Here is a 25,130-nt window from a genome sequence, read left to right on the forward strand (position 1 = left end):
TTCATTTTTATTCATCTCAAAGTATTTTCTCATTTCCCTTGTGATTTCTTCTTGGGCCCATTGGTTTTTAGGAGTGTGGTGTTTAATTTGCATGTACTTGTTAATTTTCCACATTTTGTTCTGTTATCGATTTCTAATTTCATTCTACTGTGGCCAGAAATACAGTTTGTATGATTTTAATCCTTTTATGTTTATTGAGACTTGTTTTATGGCCCAACATATGTTCCATGTGTACTTTAGAAAATTGTGTATTCTGCAGTTGCATGGAGTGTTCTATAGATAGCCGTTAGGCCTTCTTGGTTTATAGTGTTGTTGAATTCTCCTGTTTCCTTGTTGTTCTGTTTAGTTGTCATATCCATTAGTGAAAGTGGGGAACTGAAGTCTCCAACTATTATTGTGGAGTTGTCTATTTCTTCCTTCAGTTCTGTCAGTTTTTACTTTGTATATTTTTGAGCTCTGTTGTTAAATGTACATGTTTATAATTTTACATCTTTTTGACGTATTGATGTTTTATCATTGTAAAATGTCTTTCTTTGCCTCTAATAACAATTTTTTTCATTTGAATATTTATTTACAATTACTAATAAAGTACAAACCTTTTTTTAAAAGGGCATCTGACTAACCTCAGCTTGAAAAAAAGTTGATTTCTGTCAGTCACTTTCATTGTTATACCCTTGAATCTCTGGACTTTCCCATTGTGTGTTTTTTGTTTTTGTTTTTGTTTTAGTTTCAGATGTACAAAACAATGTAATAGACATTTACACCCCTCATAAAGGGATATTCCCCCCCACCATCTCTGTCCCTCTGACATCCTATATAGTTGTTACAATTCCATTGACTATATTCCCTCTGCTATACGTCACATCCCATGACTGTATTTGTGTGTACACACACACACACACACACACACACATATATGTTCAATTATAGTTGACGTTCTCTAATAACAATTTTTGTGTTAAAGTATATTTTGTCTGATATTAGTTTAACCATCCCAGCTCTCTTTTGGTTTCTGTTTTCATGGTGTATCTTTTTCCAAGATTTTACTTTCACCCTGTTTGTATCTTTGAATCTAAAGTGTGTCTTTTGTAAATAGCATAAGTTTTTTTAATCCATACTGCCAGTGTCCACCTTTTAATTGGAGTGTTCAAGCCAGTTATGTTTCATGTAATTACTCTTAGTTAATGTAGGATTTATGTTTACCATGTTGTCATTTGTATTCTCTATATCTTAATATCTCTTTTGATTGTTTCTTCATTACCTATGCCTTTTTTGGTTAAAATAATATTTTCTAGTGTACCACTTTAACTTCCTTTTTGTTTCTTTTGTTATATTTTTTTGAGTTATTTTGTTAGTGTTTGTCCTAGGATTACATTTAACATCTTTATGTGTAACAATCTAGTTCAGATTAACACCAACTTGATTTTAATAGTATATACAGACTTTGTTTTATATAGGTCCTTTTCCTTCCCCTCCCCATCTTTTGTACTGTTATTGTCATAAAACATACATACTTATACATTGTATGTCCATCTACACAGATTTGTAATTATTGCTCTGTGCAATTGTCTTTAAGATAGAGAAAAATTGAAAAATACACTTATACTATCTTTTATGTCTACTTATGTAGTTACTTTTCCTGGGGCTCTTTATTTCTTCATGTGGATTCAATATACTGTCTAGTGTTCTTTCATTTCAGGCTGAAGGATCCCCTTTAATATTTCTTAATAGGACAGGTCTACCACTGATGAACTCTTTCAGTTTTTGCTCATTTGAGAATGTTTCAATTTTTCCTTCATTTTTGAAAGATAATTTTGCTGAATATAGAATTGTTGGTTGCTAGTCTTTTTCTTTCAGTACTTTGAATATGTTAACTCTACTTAACTTTTAGATCCTGCTTATACAGAACCTCAAGGTCAGTCAGAGGTAAAACAGAGGTAAAACACACACACACACACACACACACACATATATGTTCAATTATAGTTGACGTTCTCTAATAACAATTTTTGTGTTAAAGTATATTTTGTCTGATATTAGTTTAACCATCCCAGTTCAGGTTTTTCCTAAACATGAGCATAGCCCTAGGCCTGGACATGATCTTCTGGATTCTCAGGGTATCCCTGAGCTTTTCTAAGCCTCTATGCACATCTCATTCCCTAGCTTTTCCTGTTGAGCTTTTTGATTAGCCTGTTGTTTGCCTTAAATGCTGTGTACTGCCGCAGGGGGCCCTCAAATTAATCAGTTACCTTTAGTTATTTTTGATAAATGTTTCTGACGATGGGGAGTGGGTGCAGGCAAGACGTTTTGCATTGGGAGCTCAGAATTGGGACAGAAAAAGACAGCCTCCCCAGTGGCTGCCGGGCTGCTGATTTCACTCCAATTGCATATTATTGATGGGAGAGTGTTGGGAATAAGCCAAGTTAAAACACCACAAATCTCATAGTTGTTTGTCATGTCTATACTCCCGAGATTGCTGCAAGACTTTGGTTAATTTCCAGAGCTGAACAAAGTTGAGTCTGACAATTTTTTGCCTTTTTCTTGGTGCTTTGATGGAGCAGAGACTTTTTGGAACTCCTTTCTCTACTCTTCTTGCTGATGTATTCCTCCTGTTCCTTTTGAGAAGACTTAGGCTTATTCCAATTCCATTCCTTTGTATGTGACCAGTTTTAGTTATGAAGTTTTGTTGTTTTATTTGTTTTAACTGAAGCTTTTAAGATCTTCAGTTCTGTTCTGAAATTTCATAATGACATGACTTTGTCGAGACCTTTACTTATTCACTAAGCTTGGCCCGTTAGAATGTAGAATTTCTACTGTTTCCTTGATACTTTCTTCCATACTGTTTCTCTTTCTGATCGTCATATTTGGAGAATGTTGGGCTTCATGAAATGATACTCTATTTTTTCATATCTTTTTTCTCCTGTTTTATATCTCTAATTTTTTATTCTATTCTATGAGATTTCCTTGACTTTAAATTCCCTTCTATTGAATTTTTAGTTTCACTATGTTATTATAAACTTCCAAGAACTCTTATTTTTTATTATGTTTTTAATAGTATTCTCTTCTAGTTTTATCTTCTTTTTATCATTCTGAAGATATTAATGATAGCTGTTTTTTAAAAAATTAATATGCCTCTTCTGTGTACACTGTTACCTCTGAATTTCTTTTTTCTGTTTATCTTTCTTGGCTATTCATTTAAAAGAGTGAAGCACAAATAAATATATGGCAGTACCATCTGTTTGCTGAAAAAGTAATGTGAATGTGTCACTTTTTTTTTTAAGCCCAGATGCTAATGTGTGTCTATTTTTTTTATTTTTGTTAGTTTCAGGTGCACAAAACAATGCAATAGCCAGACATTTCACCCTCCACAGTGACAACCTCCCCAATCTACTGCCTCCCTGATATAGTACATATCTATTACAATTCCACTAACTCTATTCCCTATGCTGAACTCCATATCCCGTGACTATAAAATTATATAATAGTTGACATACAATATTATTCAACTTCAGCTTCAGGTGTACAGCGCAGTGATCAGACATCTACACCGTCCATGAAGTGGTCTCCCTAATAAGACAGGTGCCCATCTGATACCTTACAAAATCTTTACAACATTATTGATTATGTTCTCCAAACTATCTTTCATATCCCCGTGGCAATGTTGTAGTTACCAGTTTGTGCTTTCTAATCCCCTTCCCTTCTCCCTTATCTCCAGCCCCCTCCCATCTAGCAACCCTCAGTTTTTTCTTTGTATCTCTGAGACTATTTCTGTTTACTTTGCTCATTTATTCAGTTCTTTAGATTACACATATAAGTGAGATCATATGGTATTTGTCTTTCTCTGTCTGACTTATTTTACTTAGCATAGTGTTCTCTAGGTCCGTCCACATCGTCGCAAATGGCAATGTGTGTCTATTTTTTGGTTAGTTATGTGTCAGCTACTTGCCCACTAGGTTTACTTGGTTCAGAACAAGTCCCTTACGTCTTCTTCTTTGGAGCTTCAGTTATGCTATAGCATGATCTTTCTTGTATCTTCTTTCTGCTTCTGGTTCTTATGCTTTAGTATACTGGTCTGCAGATGCTTCTATTACATCCATCACTGCATGGATCCAGGTTCACTGAGCTCCTAGGCACTCACCAGAGACTCATTCTGTGCTTGTGGACACCTTTGCTTAGGGAATGTGATCGTTTGGTGTAAAGAAAGGTTCATAATGACCCAGCATTTCCACTTCTAGGTATGTATATACTCTGAAGGTTTAAAAACAGATTTTCAAGCAAAAACTTACACATGGATGTTCATAGCAGCATTATTCACAATAGTCAAAAACTGGAAACAGCCCAAATGTTCATCAATTGATGAATGGCTTAACAAAATGTGTTATATCCATCCAATGGAATATTATGTGGCCACAAGAAGAATGACGTATTGGTACATGCTAGAACATTGAAAACATTATGCAAAGTGAAAGAAATGAATCACAGAAGACCATATATCATATGATTCTATTTATATGAAATATCCAGACTATGCAACTATAAAGGGGCAAAAAGTAGACTAGTGGTTGTTTAAGAATCAATAAAGACTCCAGGGTTTCTTTTTGAGGTAATGAAAATACTCTAAAATTGACTGTGTTGATGGTTTGCACGTATCTGTGAATATATTTAAAAACATCGAGTTGTGTTCTTTAAATGCGTAAATTGTATAATATATGAATTATATTTCAATAGAGCTGTTTTCTTTTTTTAAAAAAAGGCTCATAAGGATCTTGAACAGACTGTTCTGGAAGCCCCTATAAAAGCCCTACCTGTATATGAGGCTCTGCCTCTACCTTTTACTTTTCCTCCTCACATCCAAGGTCACATGACTACATTTACTCTTGTTCTATCTTTATGTGTTAAATGCTTGCTTTAATTTTTTTCAGGAGAGCTTTCATCCACATCACTTATCTTAGACTTTCAAGGTCAAGGCCTGGGTTTTCCCCCCCCATTCTTTAGTTTGTTCAAATTACTGACATTTTTCATTTTTTATCCCTCTGCTGAAAATCTTGTGAAAGATTTATTATTATTTTTCTGTCTTAGAACTCTAGCTACTCTTTCAGATTTTGTGTTTAGTCTCTACTCAGTAAATCGTGTAAATGGTATACCCACATGCCTTTTAAATTAAAATGTAAATGTCTTGGTTCATTCACTGTTGATGATTTTATAAACTTGACATTGAAAAAGCTGTTGAGTAAGAAATTTCAGGAGCTCTGGGTGAGTTCAGGGTTAGTAAATTTCCTGCCTTCAGAGCTGTCATCAAGTTAGCAGTGGTTCATTTCCCTTGGACCTGGAACTCACATGAACTAGCTGAGGGAGCCCGGTATTACGAGGAACAGGAAGTTAGGAATGGCAACTCTTGGTTAATCGACATTGAGAAGTGGTAATTTCATGCATGGAAGAGAAAACTTTAAAAATAATTGGCAAACTTCTCTTCCTCAGCCTTCCTGTTGACATTACTCCCCACCACCTGGCTCTTTCATAATCTCTTTCCTTTTCCTTGGCACAGGCTTACGAATGTTCCCGTGAGTCAAGATTTGTTTTCTTCAAGTTATGTTAATCAGAGATGTTTTTAAATTTAATTTTTACATCTCTTTCTCAATATATTTGTCATCAAGCGTGCCATTCTTCTTGTCTTAAATATATACAGACCAGCGTCTACCTCTCCCTTTATTCCCTCCCTCCCTTTTCCCAAAGAACTCAGATCCTCTGGTATAATAGCATCTCTTACAACTCTCTTGGAAACTCTTGACCAGCTATAAAAATCTATTGGTCCCAGTTTATTGTGTTTTGCGCTGCAGAGCAAAGGAAGTTACCTTTATCAGTTTTTAACTATTCCTATGGCTTAGCTTACCTAACCCTTCACCTAGAATAAGAAGCCTCTGTCCTTTCTGCTTCACTCTCTGCTTTTCTCGTACTAGCCTATGGCTAGAAACCAACTTCTTGTTTCATACCTAGTGGATGCGATAGTCTTTTTGGCCAGAAGGTTAAGGAAAACCAGGAAATATTTATTGAATTTTACCTTTTTACCTTCATATCTATTCTAATATGCTGTTTATTTAGTTAATATTTATAGAACTTTCACGCTTCCTACTCATGTAACCAGCGATTATGCAGCAAAGCATTAAATTAAGGGATGAATAATTAACAGATTGATGAGTCTCAGAAAATATGCAGAGCTCTTTATTCATCTCACTAAAATAAATCTCTTCATAGGGCTTTGAATTCATGGTTAAGACCAATCTGAAGCATAATGCTACACACAGGTTCTTAATAAAGTCCTTGTATATTTTTATCCTGCAATTATCTAACGAGATAGATCAGAGGCAAGTCTTCAAATAGTATTTCAAAGCAGATTTTTATTTTAAAAATTAAAATAACTAATTTTCATTATGAAAGTAATATACAGCAGGTCCTCGAATAATATCATTTATTCAACATCATTTAGTTATAACTAAATGAGATGCTGTAGGAACTTACCTTTTGTTTATATCAATTAGTCTAATGGTGAAATTGGTTTCCTTATACGTCATTTCACCATAGTTCCAAAAACCTATCGATGACATTGAGGACTTACTGTATATACATACTGTAAAGTTTTTCTGGTGTTTTTTTTAAAAGATTTTTATTGGGGAAGGGGAACAGGACTTTATTGGGGCACAGTGTGTACTTCCAGGCCTTATTTTTTTTTTTCCAAGTCAAGCTTTTGTCCTTTCAATCTTAGTGTGGAGGGTGCCGTTCAGCTTCAATTTGTTGTCCTTTCAGTCTTAGTTGTGGAGGGCGCAGCTCAGCTCCAGGTCCAGTTGCCGTTGCTAGTTGCAGGGGGTGCAGCCCACCATCCCTTGTGGGAGTCGAACCGGCCACCTTGTGGTTGAGAGGACGCGCTCCAACCAACTGAGCCATCCGGGAGCTCAGTGGCAGCTCAGCTCAAGGTGCCATGTTCAATCTTTAGTTGCAGGGGGCGCTGCCCACCATCCCTTGCGGGACTCGAGGAGTTGAACCCGCAACCTTGTGGTTGAGAGCCCACTGGCCCATGTGGGAATCGAACCGGCAGCCTTAGGAGTTAGGAGCACGGAGCTCCAACCACCTGAGCCACCAGGCCGGCCCTACTGCAAAGATTTTTAAAGACTATATAAAAACTCAGCTATAAGCCATCAGGCCTGTTGACTTTTTAATATATAATCGCTCAGTACTATTTTTTATCTCTCTGCGTACCTACATACCTATGTTGAAAGCAGATTTGTGTGTATATGCCAACTCTGTTAATGTTATGCATAGGAGAATCAATTTAGATTTTATGACGAAGGAAAATGGCTGTAGTAGATTAGAGTATAAGGTGTACAATAGCTAGGAAAATAAGTCCATGTTAACTGTGAAAGGAAAAAAATGAAGATAACCTGTAAATAAGTTATTAAATCCAGCCTACCGTATAATTTGAGTTGGAAAATGACAAAAGAATGATACAAAAATCTATGTACCTTATAAACTCACCAGAAAGTTGTCTGGGCGTCTGTGCGGAGAAATGGCTGGTAGATGAGACTAAAACACAGTCAAGTGGTTCTGTTTTTTCTCCTCCCTGAAAATTAAAATTAGACTATTTTTTCCATAATAAAAATAATTTTGAAAAATTTCATCAACTTAAAAACTCAAAAGAAAATCACTCATAATTCTGTACACAATAAAAGTATACATAATTACAGACTTTTTATAATATAATTTTTATAAAATTAGAATATTATAAATGCTTCTTCATAACTTTTTGCTACTTAACAATATTTTGTGAACACCTCTCATGCAAGTACATGTAGTTCTACCTAATATTTAATGGCTAAATAGCATTCTGTTTTAGAATGTCCATTAGTTTACTTAATATTCCCCATTGAGGTTGTAATCCAGTTTTGGCTATTCTCCAAAAGTGCTGTGATAGAAATTCTCACACATTCTTTGCATACTTTTCTGATTACTTTTTTAGGATAAACATTGTTGGGGCAAAGGGTTCATACATTTTTCATCTGGTTGCCTGACTGCCCACCAGAATGGAATAACAAATTTATTCTTACATGTGAGATAGGCTTAGTTTATACTGTATTCTGTCCTCTGCACTGTTAGTGAAACTTCAGTAAAGATACCCAAAGCCGCAGCATTGAATTTGTATTATGATGAAGTTTACTATGTATTAAGATTCTACACATTAGCGGAGTTGTTTAAGTCCAGCAGTGAGAGAAATGTTTATGTTCGCGATTTGGATTGCATGATATTCATTTTGAAAAGCCGTACTCTCCAGCCAGCAGTTAAACTGGGCACTGAGTAAGCATTGGTATTTTGCTGTTTATGGCACTTGGTTTATGGAACATGACCCTTTCTCATCTCAGATGAGTGACCGAGGAGGTGGTGTTCCTTTGAGGAAAATTGACAGACTCTTCAACTACATGTACTCAACTGCACCCCGGCCTCGGGTCGAGACGTCTCGAGCAGTGCCCCTGGTATGTATGTGATCAAGACATAATGAAGTGTATTTTTGTGAAGTGCCAAAAATACATCGGTTACGAAATAAATCAGTTAAGCCATTGTGTAGAATACGCCACAAGGAAGAAGGGAAGCTATTAGAAAAAGACGCTTTCCTCTAAATTTAAACAGCCTTTGGTTAGTTTTCTTTCTTTTGATAGAAGAGCATAAAACAAAGAATATTGTTTTAAAGGTTTTGTTGGCAAGCTTGATGGTGATATGTCAGTAGTTTTCATGTGGTAAACCACATTTTGATACACTATTTCTAATGTGAGGACTAAATTAGCAGTTTTACTGGTATTTGGTCCATACTGATTCAATTGTCAGTGTTGATTTTTTTTCCCCTTAGGTATTTATAATTAGAAATCTTTCATATTCTAGACTCAGCAATAAGACTAGAGTTTTGATCAGTTTAGTCACCAACCTGGAAATGGCTCAAATCATAATTGTTTTGCTGGTATTTTTTGTTGATTTTAATCACTTATTTTCAGGTTTATTAAGATTAGCTTTTGAACTGACTTCATCTTTGTTCTCCAAACTGCAGAAAAGTGCTTTACCAAATCTCTGACCTATAATTCTGGAAGAACTGTTGTTATAGACTGAATCTTCTCTGGCATAGATACTGGAGTTGTGCTGTAAAGGGATGAAACACAGAATAAGATGGATCTGTTTTTGTCTCTTTCTAGGAAGTTACTAAAAGAACTTCATTCTAATAGTTTTACCTGTTACACAGCACAAATCCAGTAGCTACAATTGTAATGTAGTTCCTATCTTACCAAACTTAAAATGCTCCAGCTATATGCTTCTCAAATTGAGATGTGACATCCAGGGTAGGCATCCATGTGCCAAGGGCAGAAAAGGTCAAATAATAAATATCAGCGTCTTCTTAGATTCTGATTGTATCCTAAGAAGTAAGGGGTGAGATGGGATGTACTGCTTTTGTAATAAACAAATATTGTAGAATTTTTGTGGAGGGTGGCATCGCATCCTAATCCAGACTCTGGACCAAACTGTCTGGTTCCATTCCTAACTCCACCACATCCTGGCTGTATAGCCTTGGGAAAACTATGGACCTTTTAATACCACTGTTTCCCCCATTTAAAAAATTGAGTTATTGTGAAGATTAAGTAAGTTAATATACGTAAAAATACTTTCTATAGTGCCTGGCACACAGTCAATACCATTTAAGTGTTTGTTGTTTAGGATGCAAAATGTATGTGAATTGTTAGGAAAACGAGTCTGACATGGCACAGGCTCCCCTAAGATTCTACACGGCCTTGCCGAGGGGAAGACTACTATGGAGCTTTCAGAGCCTCCTTCCCGATGTCATGACCACTTTGTAAGTGAACCCAGGCAGCACGCACTGGGGCAGCTGGAAAAAGGCTGCGTGACAGCCACGGCAGCGGGCACCTTGTCTGCCTGATTCCTGAGAACTTCCTCCGCGTGGATGCCTTCCAGCGGGCAGCTACATAGATGGAATATCTTCACACTGTTAAGTCCATTCAGAGAAGACCATCCACACTTCCCTCTTCCAGACCTCCCCTGGACCTCAGCAGCTATTCAGTGCTGTTCTTTTTAAGTCCTTGACCAGCCAGCAGCCCGTTTGCCACTGCCCATGCCTCCATGTAGCTGGTCCACCTCAAGTGGTGCCCACTGGTAGGGTTTCCTTTCCCTCCTGCCCCTGAGAGAGGCGGCGGGGAAAAAGCAGCCCACTTCTGGCGGGTGCTGGCATGCAGTGTAGGTCCGTCAGTGTGGACCAGGCCCGTGCTGCTTTTCGTCTCTGTGAACTGTTTCTGCGGGAGGCCCCACAAGTGCACAGGTGTGGTTGTGGGAGAAGTGGTGATAAAGCAGATCAGCCACCTGGGGTCCTGAGCCACCTGCTGAGCAGTTTTCTTGGGGCCATTTCTGGAACTAATTAACTTATCAATCAGGGTCCCAACAGAAAAGACCTCACCCAAATTCTGATAATTAAGGAAGGCTTATTTACAAAGAGACAAATTGCAGAGCTGTGAGTAGATAGTACAGGAATCCAGGACTAGCAGGAGTAGAGCTGTCACCACCCAGAATCAAAGAGAAAAGAAGGAGAAATGAGCAGAACCCGGAAGAAGGTAAGGTTGCAGAAGGAGCTGCTTACTATCAAGGGGCCCAGCCTGCCCAAGGGAAGCAACCTCAGCGGGCGGGAAGCAGGGGAGCCGATGCCCAGACTTGACTCCTGCTGAACTCCTACTGGGTTCCCCACTGATGGGACCCCCTGGAAGCAGAGGGCACAGGAATTCGCTGGCGTCATCCATTCAGGTCAGCCTCCCAGGGCAAGGAGAAATGTGGAGAATGGATAGTTGATTTGGAGGGCTGAACAGAAACTCTAAGTCAGAAAAATCAGGTAATAAATGGTGGAGGTCGGTCAGGCTGGAGCCTGGATGTGTTAGTGCTCTGGTTCCTGAATCCACATGCGGTCTTAACTGAAGTGTAATATGGAACGTCATTGAATGTCTGACTTGGTGATAAAAGCCGTTTTTACATTTATCTAAATATTTTGCTTTGTATTAAAGAATTAGTAGGATTTATCCAGGTAAAGAAGGCCATTCTGGATATGGGAACAGGAAGAAGAAAGACTCAGAAGTGAAAAATAGCTTGATGTGTTTGAGGAACTGAAGAGCAGGAGATTTAGTTTAGCTGAACCATAAAGTGGGAGGCAGAGACCTAATCTCATCAGATCTTGAAATCTCCTTTTAGAAGCTTGGATTTTTATCTCAAGGCAATGGGTTGAGGACGGGGGTGGGAGGTCTGTGCTTTGAAGATTTTTAAGCAGGGAAGTGACCTGTTAGTGAGAAGAAAGTAGACCTATTATGGATCTCTTCCAGGTTCAGAACACAGGCTGGAAATTCATGGTATGGAAGTCATGAGATATATCTTTTAGGCTGCAACGAGGCTTTTTCTACTCTTCTGAAAGAGAAGAGAGAACATGTTTTATATGCTATTGCCCAAAGCAGTGTTGGGATACTCTACAGCAGGCCACAGAAGAAAAGCAACATGCTTTTTCGAGACCGCCACAAGTCGTTTATAGAAAAAGAAGAATGAGGACTTCTGAATGACCAGAGGGGGGTCGTCTAAGGTAGTGCTCTGCTGGCTTCCAGCTTGATCAGTAAGAGATCCTTATTAGCAGGTCTCTTAGATGCAGGCTCTGATAGCCTTGGGGTACTCAGTTGCATTTATTTTCATTAAAAAAACATCTCAGTGTGTGGCTTTATAAATAAAATTTCATTTTTCTTATGCAACAGGCTGGTTTTGGTTATGGACTGCCCATCTCGCGTCTTTATGCACAGTACTTCCAAGGAGACCTAAAGCTGTATTCCCTGGAGGGCTACGGGACAGATGCAGTGATCTACATTAAGGTAGTAACTAGTCTTCTTGAGGGAACAAGAATTCATTTAATTCGAAGAAAAGATGCCAATATTTGACTGTATGAAGTTTTCCTCTACCTCATGATATTAAAGTGGAAGTATATGGCTTTTTGCATGGGACCTTACTGTTTTGACAAATGATCTCCTTGACTGTGGGAAAAGAAATGCTCTTATCTGTAATGATCAGGACTATGGTTGTTAATAGAAAAAAAGGGGGTTGGGTTAGAGTGGGGAATCATAAAAACTTTTATATGTTACAAATTTAATTCTAACATAAAACACATGAATGGACGTTGACCCACAAATCTTTGGACGTAGTGCCAAGGTCTTGTCTTTGTATATGGATCTGCAGGTTGAGGTTTCAGTTGTCTTTCTCGTAGAAGCTGTACCTACAGTGCATTTTTTTAGGTGTCTTTAAACAAAGAAACAACCAAGTACACAATCCTTTTTAAATTTTTTTATTAAAATTTTTTTTTATTGGGGAACATTGGGGGGCCAGTGTATTTCTCCAGGGCCCATCAACTCCAAGTCATTGTCCTTCAATCTAGTTGTGGAGGGCGCAGCTCAGCTCCAAGTCCAGTTGCCATTTTCAATCTTTAGTTGCAGGGGGCGCAGCCCACCATCCCATGCGGGAATTGAACCGGCAACCTTGTTGAGAGCTTGTGCTCTAACCAACAGCCATCCGGCCGCCCATCCTTTTTTATTTTTATGCAGTCCTTTACAGATGTCTTCTGACTCTGATGATAGCAATTTTTATGTGACTTTCCTTCTGAGTCTTTCCAACAATATTCGTCTTATTTTTCAAGAACCCTTTCCTTTTATGTTGGTACTTTAAGTAATGCTTGATTAAATTTTGTATTTACAATAATAGATGCAATTGCATAAACAAATATGGGAACAAGCACACCTGACTCTTGGTAAACCTATATAGCTCACCTGGTCGCAGAAGCATTGAACATGCTGGCCTGGGATGATCCCTGTGATTATGCAGAGATCAGTATATTTTACAGGGATGGAGAGCACCGTGCCCCATCTATTCACTAGATTGGTTAAGCCGTGGGCTGTTGGTACCTAATTATTTAGTGATTAGTTTCTTGTTTGGCCACTAGGTGGCACTGAAGACTTTATATTGGAAAACAAATTATCTGAAAAGGTTAAATTCTTTCAAGATAATAGTTCTTTTTCTTTTCTTTTCTTTTTTTTTAACCATCTCTTAAGGAACTTAAAAAGGGCAATATGAGGCAATATTTTTATCACCAATTGTAACATCTTTGATCCAGTCTCTAAATCAAAGGGTGCTGGCAGTTCTGGCAGATTTAAAGAGAATGTATAGATGAAAGGTTTTTAGTTCCATTTGGAAAAAATAGATGGCAGTCTTATAAATCATTAAAATCATCAGTGTCAAAGACCTTCCTTAACATTATCACAATGAAATTTCCAATTCAATATTTTCTACATCTTGGGGAATGCCAGTGTCTTAGGTTGAAATTCTACTGCAGTATCCCAACTTGAAGAAGATGAGGAACATAAAGTTTATCTAGGTTCCAGTGATGTACAGGAAGTTGAAATAGAATAGTGAATTAATTGTAGTGATATACTGAAACATACAATTAAACATGATACAGAAATCACATATACTGTAACTAAGATTGGTGGCTTTAATGGCAGGAGGAAAAGACACAGGATCAAACCCAGGGCCAAGAATGGTTCATGCAAAAGCCAAGATGCCTTAGACATAGTTTTATATTTATTGATAATAATGTGACGTTGAATTTTTAAATGTACAGGGACTATACTGAAAAAAATATTTTTTCTAATAAGTAACTAAAATAGAGTTCATTAAGTGATTGTACCATTATATGTATATTAAAGTGCTTGTGTCAATTTTTATGCTGTTATAGTCACATGGCTTTTTCAGTTAACCAACTTCTGTTCTAGGTTGTGTTTTATAAGTGGCGTTTATTACACCTGTGTAAGATTTCAATGCAGCGGCTTCCAGGCTGGCTGTAGATTTCCTGCAAGCTACAAACTCAAATCAACATGCACGCCAGGCAGTGCCACAGACTTAATAACACATTATAAATATGTGCTCTATTTTACAATGTATGGAGATGGTGTTACGAGGAATAAAATACAAAAGCCAATAGAATGTTGTTTAATTGGTAGTAACCTTATTGCTACTGTATAGTTTCTCAAATAATGGATTCTAAAAACATGCCAGACTTAGGTTCTGCTTTTCTTTCAGGCTCTGTCAACAGAATCAATAGAAAGACTCCCAGTGTATAACAAAGCTGCCTGGAAGCATTACAAAACCAACCATGAGGCTGATGACTGGTGTGTCCCCAGCAGAGAGCCAAAAGACATGACAACGTTCCGCAGTGCCTAGATACACTTGGGACACCTGGGAACTCCAAATGTGGCTTTTGCATTAGGTTTGGAAAGGACGGTGTTCAGAACTACCAAATAACTTCATGTTATTGCCAAATAACTTCATGTATCCTTTTCACAGTTATCTATTTGGGTAGAACAAATGGAAGCTGAATTCCATTTATGCCTGTTAAATCTCCTGAAGGATGAAATTGTAACTGTTTGACACTTATATTTTCACAGTTAACCAAACATATTTTTAAACAAATGTAGTTTCAGTCAACTTTTCTCTTTTCTGGTAGAGTTCAGAAGATTGGAAGTCTTTGGGTTTTTACAGGAAGCTGTGTGATTTTTTAAAATACTTTTCATTAAGTCTGCTGGAAATGTTTTCTTAGTAATACTGATTAGCTAGTTAGCCATCTTTCTGTTATTTGGACGAGTCCTGCCATCCTTTATGTAGTAGTGGCAACGGTAAGATGGTCCTCCTGTTTACCAGTGACTAACTGCAGGTAAAGCAGAAACCATTGTTCTGTGAGTACAGAGCCAGCCACCTTTCAGCATCTTCATGCATTGTCTTAGCTCTGAAGTTAATTTATCATTTTAAAATTTTATTGCAGAAGATTGTAATGACTAGTTCCTTACGGATCTCAACCAAAATCAAGGGCAATCTACTTTGAATGTGCATGTGATAAATGCAAGGGGAAATTTTTAAACTAAAAACCAACTAGCAACTGCTAACATTCTAGAGAAGAAATTGAAGGCAAAGCAGTGAGTCCCCAAAGCTGAACGTTATTGAGATTGCCTAGGGGAGCTTTTGAGGACAGAGCCTTTCCGGGTCCCACTGCAGACATGCTGAATTAGGCTCCACAGCTAGAGCCCAGGAATCTCTCAAAATGCTTCTTGGGTGAGTCTGACGCATCACCTCGTTAGGGAACCATTCTTTTAAATTGAGTAATGATACCACATTTACTAAAATAATACGTATCTTTAGGTTTTGGTTTTCACCTATTGAAAGGTCAGACTACTAGACTCGGATGGCAAACTGAATCTCAAGCCTGGTATAATTAGGAGCGTAATTAGAAGCAGGAGAGAAAATGACTGCTGGAGAACAGTAGCCAGATAACAGAAGGATCAGAACCATAAATGCATAAGTCTTTACAAAGAACATACATTTTATAAGAAATATCTAGGGGCGGCCGGTTAGCTCAGTTGGTTAGAGCGCAAGCACTTAACCACAAGGTTGCCGGTTCGATCCCCACATGGGCCACTGTGAGCTGCTCCCTCCACAACTAGATTGAAACAACTACTTAACTTGGAGCTGATGGGTCCTGGAAAAACACACTTAAATAAATAAAAGTTTAAAATATATATATATATAGACTTGGTTAACAGGAAAAAAGTCAATTTGGGCTTATTGCAACAATCCTTTGCATTTGTGTGATAATTTGTAGCCAACAGATACTTTGGTATGTTACGATATCTCCATTGGGCTTTAAAACAGAGAGCTACAGAGCAGATGGTATCATGCTTGTGTTGGGACTCAGAGTGTGGCCTGAAGTTGCACAGAATTGGAGTCAGGGCCCAAACTGTATATGTTGGTCACTCCATCAGCCTCCAAATCTGGGAGACCATGAAGTGAGGAGACTGTTGTCAGTCAGACCTCATCTTTAAAGTGAAAGGGAAATACACTGACAATAAATTTTAAAGTAAGATTTTAACTGTTTAAAGAACAGCTTTACTACTTAAAGGGGGTAAACTTTATCTATCTGGAAAATACGTTGAGTTGAAACACCGCATTCTAGAACAAAAGGATTACATAAGCTTAACAATTCTATGTAAATTTGTAAATTGGGAGAGATGGTAAGGGAGAGTTAGGTCGGAACCCTGATTTGACAGATCTTGCTGCCGAGACTCAGGGTCTGTGGTTTGCCCTCGGCTTCTTACCTAATCTGGCCAAATGTTGGAAAAAGAGATTTTACCTAATCTGTCGTTCCTTAATTATACATTTTGTGAAAAGCAATAGGATATGCTACTAGATGATTTTTATTAGTTCAATATGTCACAGTTCTTTAGCTTTAAATTACACTTTTCTTGTAATGATAAAATTTTTAGAATCTTTTGAATCAAAGTTACCTACTTTCTTTCCTAAATGAGACATTTGTACAACTGACAAAAACTTGATGTTTTTATTTATGAATCAATACCCCCACCTAAAAAAAAAAAAACTTAAACTTTTTCCTTTTTATTAAGAGCTAAGAAATGATGTTTTCAGAGGAAACGTGAAATCTTTTTTTTTTTTTTTTAGCTTCTTTTTAGGTATAATAACGGCTCTTTACTTTGTTGTGGTAATGGACAGAAAATTACATAGAAAAATTTTCAAGGGATGCTTTTTCCTAGTTGGTTTTAAATCATTGTGCCACCTGGGAAGTTTCTAGAGTTTTTACACTATTTTGTCTACCAGCGTTTAATGTGATGCTATGTCGTTATAAAAACATCCTGAAGGATAAGAATTGATACCAAGTGATTTTTATAACCTGAGCATTTAGTGAATGTGCCAACATTTTATAGAAAGAATCGCAAAAATATTCTGCCCTATACTTAAAATACTGGCTGGCTTTAGCTATCTTCATGCTCAATAGCATTCACTTTCTTGTACTGTGAAGTTTTTACATGAAGATGTTGAGGTGGAAGTCTACCATATTATTTTATAAAATGTTTTGTGAACGGTAATAAACTGAAAACATGGATCAACTCTTACTTTGAAAATTAAATTGGGTCAATTTAGGTTTTGAAAATATTATTTTTTTTAAGTAAAAGTCTTTTATCACCAACAGTCAATATTCTGTAAACATTCAATAGTTTATAGTTAGTTGGCTTGCACTAAATCTCACTATCTTCAGTAGAGGAAGTATTTGGAACTTAGATTTCCGATGTGTGTATTCTAACAGAAAGCCAGAGGGAGAGTCTGTATAGTTTGAGTTATCTTAGATTTTCATTATCCAAACATCCACAGATGACTTATTGCATAAATAAAGATCTGTTGTGTGATTTTTTGAAAGATTATATTTAAGTGCTCTTTGAGTAACTTTTCCCAATATAACTAATTTTAGAAAAGGTCTTAATTGAATCTGCATTACCCCTCTGCTTGTACCAGTTGAAAGTCATACCTAAACAAAGATAGATTCCTATCCTATTCCTGATTGATGGGATGAGACCAAAACCCACCACTGTTAAAGCCAACAAGTTCCATAACAGAATACAGGTCAACAACTGGGGACACAAACTCTTAGTGTTACGTGCAAATGAGTTAGCTCATTTGTACACATGGCTGTTGCCGGAGAAACTTTTCATCATATATGATTAACTTCTATCATATATGATAATTAACTTTCTTACAGTGTAGCCCAATGCACTTGAAAAAATACTATAATAGTGTGAAGGACTTTATGTGTGATAAAAGAAGGCACCACTGGTTTGCTTATTTCCGGCATTTTTAAACTATTTCATCTTTTGTTCTAGTCACATGTTTGGAAAGAATTAGACATCATACTACCCACTTTTTTTTTTTTTACAGTCTTTGCATTTCTTCAGCAATCACTACAACAGGCTTTAACAGAAAAAGACAAGATTGCCTGTGTTTGGTACAAAACTAGTCTTTTTCTCTTGTCTTGAAAAAGCTATTATTTATACCCGGGAATAGTGACAGCTATCTTTTACTTGGTTAAATTCGAGAGTTTTGAGCAAAAATACAAAATTTTCATTCCAATAAGATAAACCAGAGAAACTTCCATTTGAGTGTTGTCTTCATCCAGAAGTTAATTTTCTGGAAGTGTAGATGTGTACTTCCTGTAGTTGTCACATAGAATGTTGTCAGAAATTTTGTAGTTTTTGAGCTGAAATGTTGATATCTGTTTATAATAAAAACGGTGGAAATTTTTTTTAGCAAAAGGTTTATGAGGTCAGGGCATTTTTAACTCATATATAAAAAACCACAGTATTTTTGCCATAGTTCTATACTTGGATGTCTTCTTTTATGGGATTCAAACACTGGGACTAAAAAGACAAAAAAATAAGTACCATACTCAGATGGCTTTTCTAGATCATGGAATTAAATTTCTCTTTTCCTGTATCATTTAAGAGCCACTCAGTTGATTGGATTCCATTTTTAGTTAGACACTTTGGAGGTTCTTAGATAATCGGACATTTTCATAAACCACATTAAATGGTGTCATTTTGAATTGCTATAATGAAAAAACTCCATGTTTAATTTCAGTCCCAAATCATGGAAGGTTATTGTGACTTATAATAATCTGCAAAACTAAAAATTGTCTTGCCTCAAACCTGTGTTTTCTAAAGGGATAAAGTTAATAATGGGTATTTTTGAGCTAGCCCTCTATATGCACTTTTAATTTCCAATCAGCATATCACAGCACTTGATTTCAATTTAAAGAGAAAGTTACAATGGTATTCTGGGTAATGCTATGACCACTACACTCAGAGCTTCCAGAAGATAATTCTTCAGTGAAAACAACACAAATGGAAGATTTCTCTGGTTTTTTTCTTAGAAGAGGGAACATTGTGGTACTTTGATCAAGTACCTTTAATTGAACAAGGGGAAAGACAGCTTTTACTACACTTCAGTGTAAACAACTGTCCTTTTGTTAAGTATCCTATTAAAGACAATCTGAAATTTTATTTACTGTAAAGGAAATAAGACTGTATGTTTTTCTCTAACTATTTTCTCAGAAGCATTCTAAGTGAAATGAATTTGATTTACTGCAACTGGTAGTTTATTGCTGTGGGCATTAAGCTATCTACTATGCTCTATAAAATAAAGACCACACAAAAGAAATTCAAACAACCCAAAGTAAAAGGAAACGTTAGTGGATACTAGGTTTATAAAATGGGTATGTGCATTTTCTCAAATACTCATCATCACTGGAAGGCATAATTGTCCTGCTATTTGTCCTGCAGTATTGTCCCAAGATAATCTAATTACCCATTCCACAAATGTACTAGGCCCTATGCTAAATCCGCAGTTTCCTGATGATGAGTACAAGTTGGCCACGGCATTCACTTTCAATTTGTAACTTTCCAGCTGAATTATCTCTTGTCCATCTCTATCTTTGCTGTGAATTCTGTAATTATTATTTTAGGCTTGTGTCTATTCAACAGTGGCTCTTCTTGTCTTCTCTGAAATGGGTTACTATGTCACTGGTTAGTTGTCCCACTTGTTCTGTAGTTATCACGTGACCAATAGGTGTCCAGTGTGTCAGGTATCACAGCCGCTGCCAGCCCCTGATTCCCCCTCAGAACCCTGCACACCAGCCACACACCTTCTTGGAGATTCAAGCACTTGCCACACGTGCTCCTTGTGACACCTGGGTTTTTGTGACATGTCTTCCCTTTTGTTCTGCAGCCTTGGATGGGACTGAGAAGTTTTTTTCTTGCAATTATCAATCTTTGGGTTGCTTCACAATTGCCTTTTTTGTTTTTTCAGTTTTCTATCATCTGTATAATCAGTTTCCTGCACTAAATCTACTCTATTTGAAATACTTAATTTCTGTCTTCCTTATTATTCTCTGACCAATACAGCTATAAAAATAGCAAACACATATCTAAAGTATTGTTTCAACAAAGAGGAAGGTTTTTCGAAATTCTATGTTTGATGTCAAGTAAAACACTTTTAGGATCTTAGGGTTTTGGTAGCATAAAAGTTGAATCATTTACTTTCAATAATCTGAAAATTGAACCAGTAAAATCAGATTTAGGGTGGAAGAAGGAAAAACCAACCCTTCAACATTGCATTCAGCAATGATTTAGATTCATGATTAACAAGTCCATAGTTAAATCTTGAATATAAAATACTTTATGAACTCCTCAAATTACTGGTAAGATTTTCATATTATATGTGACCCTCTCCTTGAGTGTTTTGCTCTTTCTATTCAAAACATCCAGGAGGAAAACCACAAAATACCAAAACAACCAGAATGAACTAGGTAATCTGCATAGTCCTTTAACCATTAAGGAAGTCTAATTTGTAACTTAAAAGCTTCCAAAAAAGAATCTCTGGGCCCAAATGGTTTCACTAAAAAATTCTACCAAACATTTAAAGAAATTAATGTCAGTTTTACATAATCTCTTCCAGAAAATAGCAGAGGAGGGAACTCTTCCCAGCTCACTTTATAAGGCCAGTATTACTCTGATACCAAAACCAGACAGACAATACAAAAACAAACAAACAAAAAACCCCACAAACTACAGACCAATATCTCTCAAAAATTTAGATGCCACAATCTCAACAAAATACTGCCATATTGAATCCAACAGTGTATATTAGAAGTATATACCATGACCAAGTGGAATTTATTCCATATATGCAGGGCTGGTTTAACATTAAAGTATCAGTGTATTCTATCATATAAATAGGCTAATGAAGAAAAATCACGCGATCGTATCAATTGACACAGGAAAAAGATTTGACAAAATCCAACCCCATTCAAAATAGCCAGGGGTCCGTACTTTGGGATCCGACAGTGTTGACTCCACTCTCAGGCAACTTTTCCCATCCTTGACAAGATACGAATATTGCTTTACATATCTAACTTTGTGAAGGAGTCAGATTTTAAAAGAAATACATGGATGGAAACGGTATTTCAAACACTTACTGTATTATACTTTTCCAAGCTACAATTTACAAGTGATTTTTTTTCACGTAAAGAAACTAGTATTTTTCTAAATAAGTAATGTAGTTGGAAAGTTCATCACTACTCTGGTGATACACCCTCTGTGGGACTAAGCTAATAAGCATCATAACATCTCAGTTTACAGGATCCACAATTATACATTAACATTTGAGTGAATACATTCATTATATAGCTAGGAGAGCAATTTCCAGATCCAGTGCTAATGTACTTCCTGGCTAAAGCTGAAAACTCTTAAGAGCAATTAACTAATTTTGTGAATTAATATCGTTTAGATAGCAGCCTCTAGAACTAAATGGAATAATGTATGTAAAATACTTAGCACATTTCCTGTCATATAGTAAGCACTCAATAAATGATAGCCATTAGTATTATTATTATCAACTAATGATACCATGACGTTTTCTACATTGATTACTGGCACAGGTAAATTTTTTTTATGTAAAGCATTTTCAAGCTATTGATACATTTTTCAAATCCAAGGTTTTATATGATGGAAATGCTTTTATACTCTAAGTTCAGTCACTACTCTATCAAGCCAAGGTTTGATTAAAAGGTAAACCAATAGTTTTTTCCTGTAGAGGACTTGGGCTATCTGCATGCGTGTGTGTGTGTGTGTGTGTGTGTGTGTGTGTGTGTGTGTGTGTGTGTGTGTGTGTGTGTGTGTGTGTGTGTGTTTGCAGGTCAGTAAAAAGAAATGCTGCCACCTAGTGTTTTAAGTAAAGCCTTTGCCACAGAAAAGTGTCAGTTGGGTACTCTGGGAAGCAGATGCTGGGAGAGTTAGGACTGTAGGGCAAAAGGTTTATTGAGGGTTAACGAATGAAATTTAGAGATGAATTGGGGAGGAAGCAGTCAGTATTGGGCAGGGAGGGAGAGCCTCAGACCATGCTGCAGTTCTGACAGTTCTGGCGAACACAATGAAGATCTTGAGCAAAGGTGGTTCCCCAGTTGGGTCAGAAACGGATAGTACACTCACCATTCTCAGTCACTGGCTAGGGCCTGTCATGGAAGAAGAGTACGGCTAGAAAGCTGAAGCAGAGCCTGATGGCACCAACAGATGGAGCTTGTCGGCTAATTGGCTCTTTACAACTAACTGGTCAATTCTTTTCTGAAGGGAGATACGAGCAACACACCTCCATGGCTTCCTCAGAAGAAATGCTGGAAAAGACATAGAAGTAAAATTCCTATTTGAGCTTTTTTGCTGCCAGTGACTTCTTACCCGGACTTCTTTGAGAAAGCTGGTTTTAAAATCATGCTTCTGTGAACACCTATCAGCTAAAACTATATAATAACCTATTTCTAATTCGGAAAGATGTAGAAAATTTTTAAATAAAGCTTAAGATAATGAATAGACAATCTTCTCAATATTAAGCTTCTATTAATTTTTCATAAATTTCGTGCCTCATGATACATCTGTTTCTAGGTATTAGTACACAACTGTGACAGGAATAGCTGTTTATACTTTTTCTTGTATTTAGTTTTGTGGATGTAATTTTATGCTGTTTACTCATAGTAGCCATTTTCTGGTAGAAAAAATACTGCTAATTTGTTAGAATTAGATCCAGTATTTCATGTTTTTCTGAAAAATGCTTAATATTTTGAAAACAGCACTACTGTTTACATTGTTCAGCTACTGGAGCAAAATTCAGAACTCCTATTGCTATTAAAACTAAATAATAGAAGCAGGGTACTTCTTCTCCAAAGATAACTAATATCGTATGCAAAATTATCTGTAAGATAATTATATGAACCCCTTTTTTAAATAAAAAAAAATCAATTATGCAAAAGAATCAGTTATCCAACAGTTGTACTAAACTGGCTACATAATAAAAATTATTGAACTACAATGTAAGGGAAACGGCCTATTATTCCCTGTGGTTAAACATCTTTCTTAACTGGTCTATCTCCTTAGGTCTTATTTTGCTATATGGGAATTCATTCATTTTGGAGTGCCTACAATGTAAGGCGGTGGGTATGCAGCTATGAACAGGTGCTTTACAGAAGAAAAACACATGTGACCAAATTGTATATACGTAAGTGCTCAACTTCCTTAGTAATCAAGAAAATGTAAATGAAGAGCACATTGAGATAATATTTTATATCCCTTAGGTTAAAAATTTAACAAAGCCAAGGATGAGAATGGATCAAGGTGAACGTATATTATAATGCGTGTCTAAATTTATAACTCACTTTCAAAACCAATTTGGCAGTTTCTTGTAAAATCATGCATTGACGTACCCTGTGGTCTAAAATTCCAGTCTTAGATATGTATCCTGGAGAAACTTGTACATGTACTGGTATGCTTACGGTAGTACTTTCTGTAATAACAAACTACTGGAAATATCTCCCAAATCCACTGATAGGAAAGACATAAATTTTGGTATATTCTAGTCAATGAAATATTATACAGCAGTAAAAATCAATGAACTACAGTTCCACACATGGATGAATCTTAGGAACATAATTCTGAGTGAAAAGAAATTCCCAGAAGACTCATACTGTATGATACCATATCTATAAACAAAAACAAAACAATGCGTTGCTTAGGCATATGTCAAAGTTATATTTTTTTAAAGTGAGAGGATGATAAATGCAAAACTGGCCAATGTTTACATGGATGGGAAGAAGAGGCACACGTAGTTTTTTGTTAAGGTGGAAGGTTTTGTACTGAGTAGCGGGTTCATGGAGATTCATTATATTATGATACAAAATTTGTATATATGACACATGAGGTCAGACAGTTAAGTTCGTGAACTTAATTGTCCGACCTCGTATATGTTCTTTTGTAATTTATAAATCTTTTCAGATGATTTGGGTAATTTAAAAAGCAATAAAATAACGCTTTCCTCTTGGATAGTATATTGCTGCATCTAAATTGGTTAATGTCAGAACTGACATTGGAATGCATGTTTTCTGTCTCCCAGGCTAGTGGTCTTAGAAAGTCCACTTTAAAATAAATAGAAAAACAGAACACAACAGTGTACACTATCCCACTAAAGTGTTCTTTCTTTTTAATTTGTAAAAATTATTGGTTATTATAAAAAATTCAAACAATACTTAAGAGCATTAAATAAAAATAAATTCTTCCCCTCTGCACTTCTCAACTCATTTCCTCTGCACCTCATTTCGTTTTTTTTGGTTTTGGTCAGGCAAAGGCCTTGAAATTAGGTACTGTATTTGGACTCCAGCAAATAATTTGACAGTCTCCTGAGATATCACTATGAATAAGATGAAAAAATGGGGGCCAGAAAACAGAAGTGCTGGTCAATTTGCAGTACTATGAGCAACTTTCCCCATTGAGAAAAGGAACATGGCCAAATTCAAGGGGTCAAGTAAGGGGTGGCTATGGAAATTACGACACACGAAGAAACTTGAACAGAACTAAGGACATGAAACCTGAACAAAAGAAGTCCCTGGAAACCTGTGGTAATCTGAAAGTGATAAGTTATATACCTGTCATATTAGGCTAATTCTGTGGGCCTCAAAGGGAAACACACACACACAAATCCTAAGGCGAATTTCTGATAATTAGAATTTGTCTCAAAAGCAAACAAAGACCAACAACAGCAAAAATAAAACAAAACCCTGTATGTTGTGAGGTAACAAGTTTACTAACAGCATGATGTCATGGAGAAGATTCATTCTTTCACTAAATGTACAGATTGCCTACACTCCACTCAGAGGAAGTGAGCAAAGATGACTTCTGAGACCTGCAGTTCTGAGCAGCTGTGATTCTATGCTTATAAAATGTTGAGTGCTAAACCAAAGCCAAGTGAATTGCCACTCTTACAAAAATGTTTCATATGATTTACAGAAAAACCAGTGGTTCAGAGAGTTTTATCAAAGCCCGTGGATATACTCAGTCGAATTTATGGCTCATGACTGACAATATTAATGGAAGCACTAATAAAAGTTATGATATGTAGTAATAAAAGAGCAAAGCATGGACTCATGAATCATTCCAAAAGGCTAAGGCAGGTCGTTTTTCCTCTGTGATTTAATACAGGGTAGATTTTACACTAACCTTAGCTTTCCACAGGAGACCTATAAACCTCAGTATAAGACTGTTAAACTATACTTGTTTCAAAAAAAAAAAAAACTATACTTGTTTCAAAGA

At 36.5% G+C, this 25,130-nt stretch overlaps 1 protein-coding gene across 1 annotated transcript in view; it reads left to right on the forward strand.

The window, feature by feature from the left end:
• Positions 1-18,364, forward strand: part of PDK1 (pyruvate dehydrogenase kinase 1) — a 34,777-nt gene extending 16,413 nt beyond the window's left edge. Inside the window, exons 9-11 of the mRNA XM_081051623.1 lie at positions 8,409-8,519; positions 11,820-11,933; positions 14,188-18,364. Coding sequence (XP_080907749.1) covers positions 8,409-8,519; positions 11,820-11,933; positions 14,188-14,328 — 366 coding nt within the window. The 3' untranslated portion in view covers positions 14,329-18,364. The remainder of the gene's footprint in view (positions 1-8,408; positions 8,520-11,819; positions 11,934-14,187) is intronic.
• The last annotated feature ends 6,766 nt before the right edge of the window (positions 18,365-25,130 follow it).

Source organism: Rhinolophus hipposideros (genome assembly GCF_964194185.1).
Source record: "Rhinolophus hipposideros genome assembly, chromosome: 6".
Lineage (NCBI taxonomy): Eukaryota > Metazoa > Chordata > Mammalia > Chiroptera > Rhinolophidae > Rhinolophus > Rhinolophus hipposideros.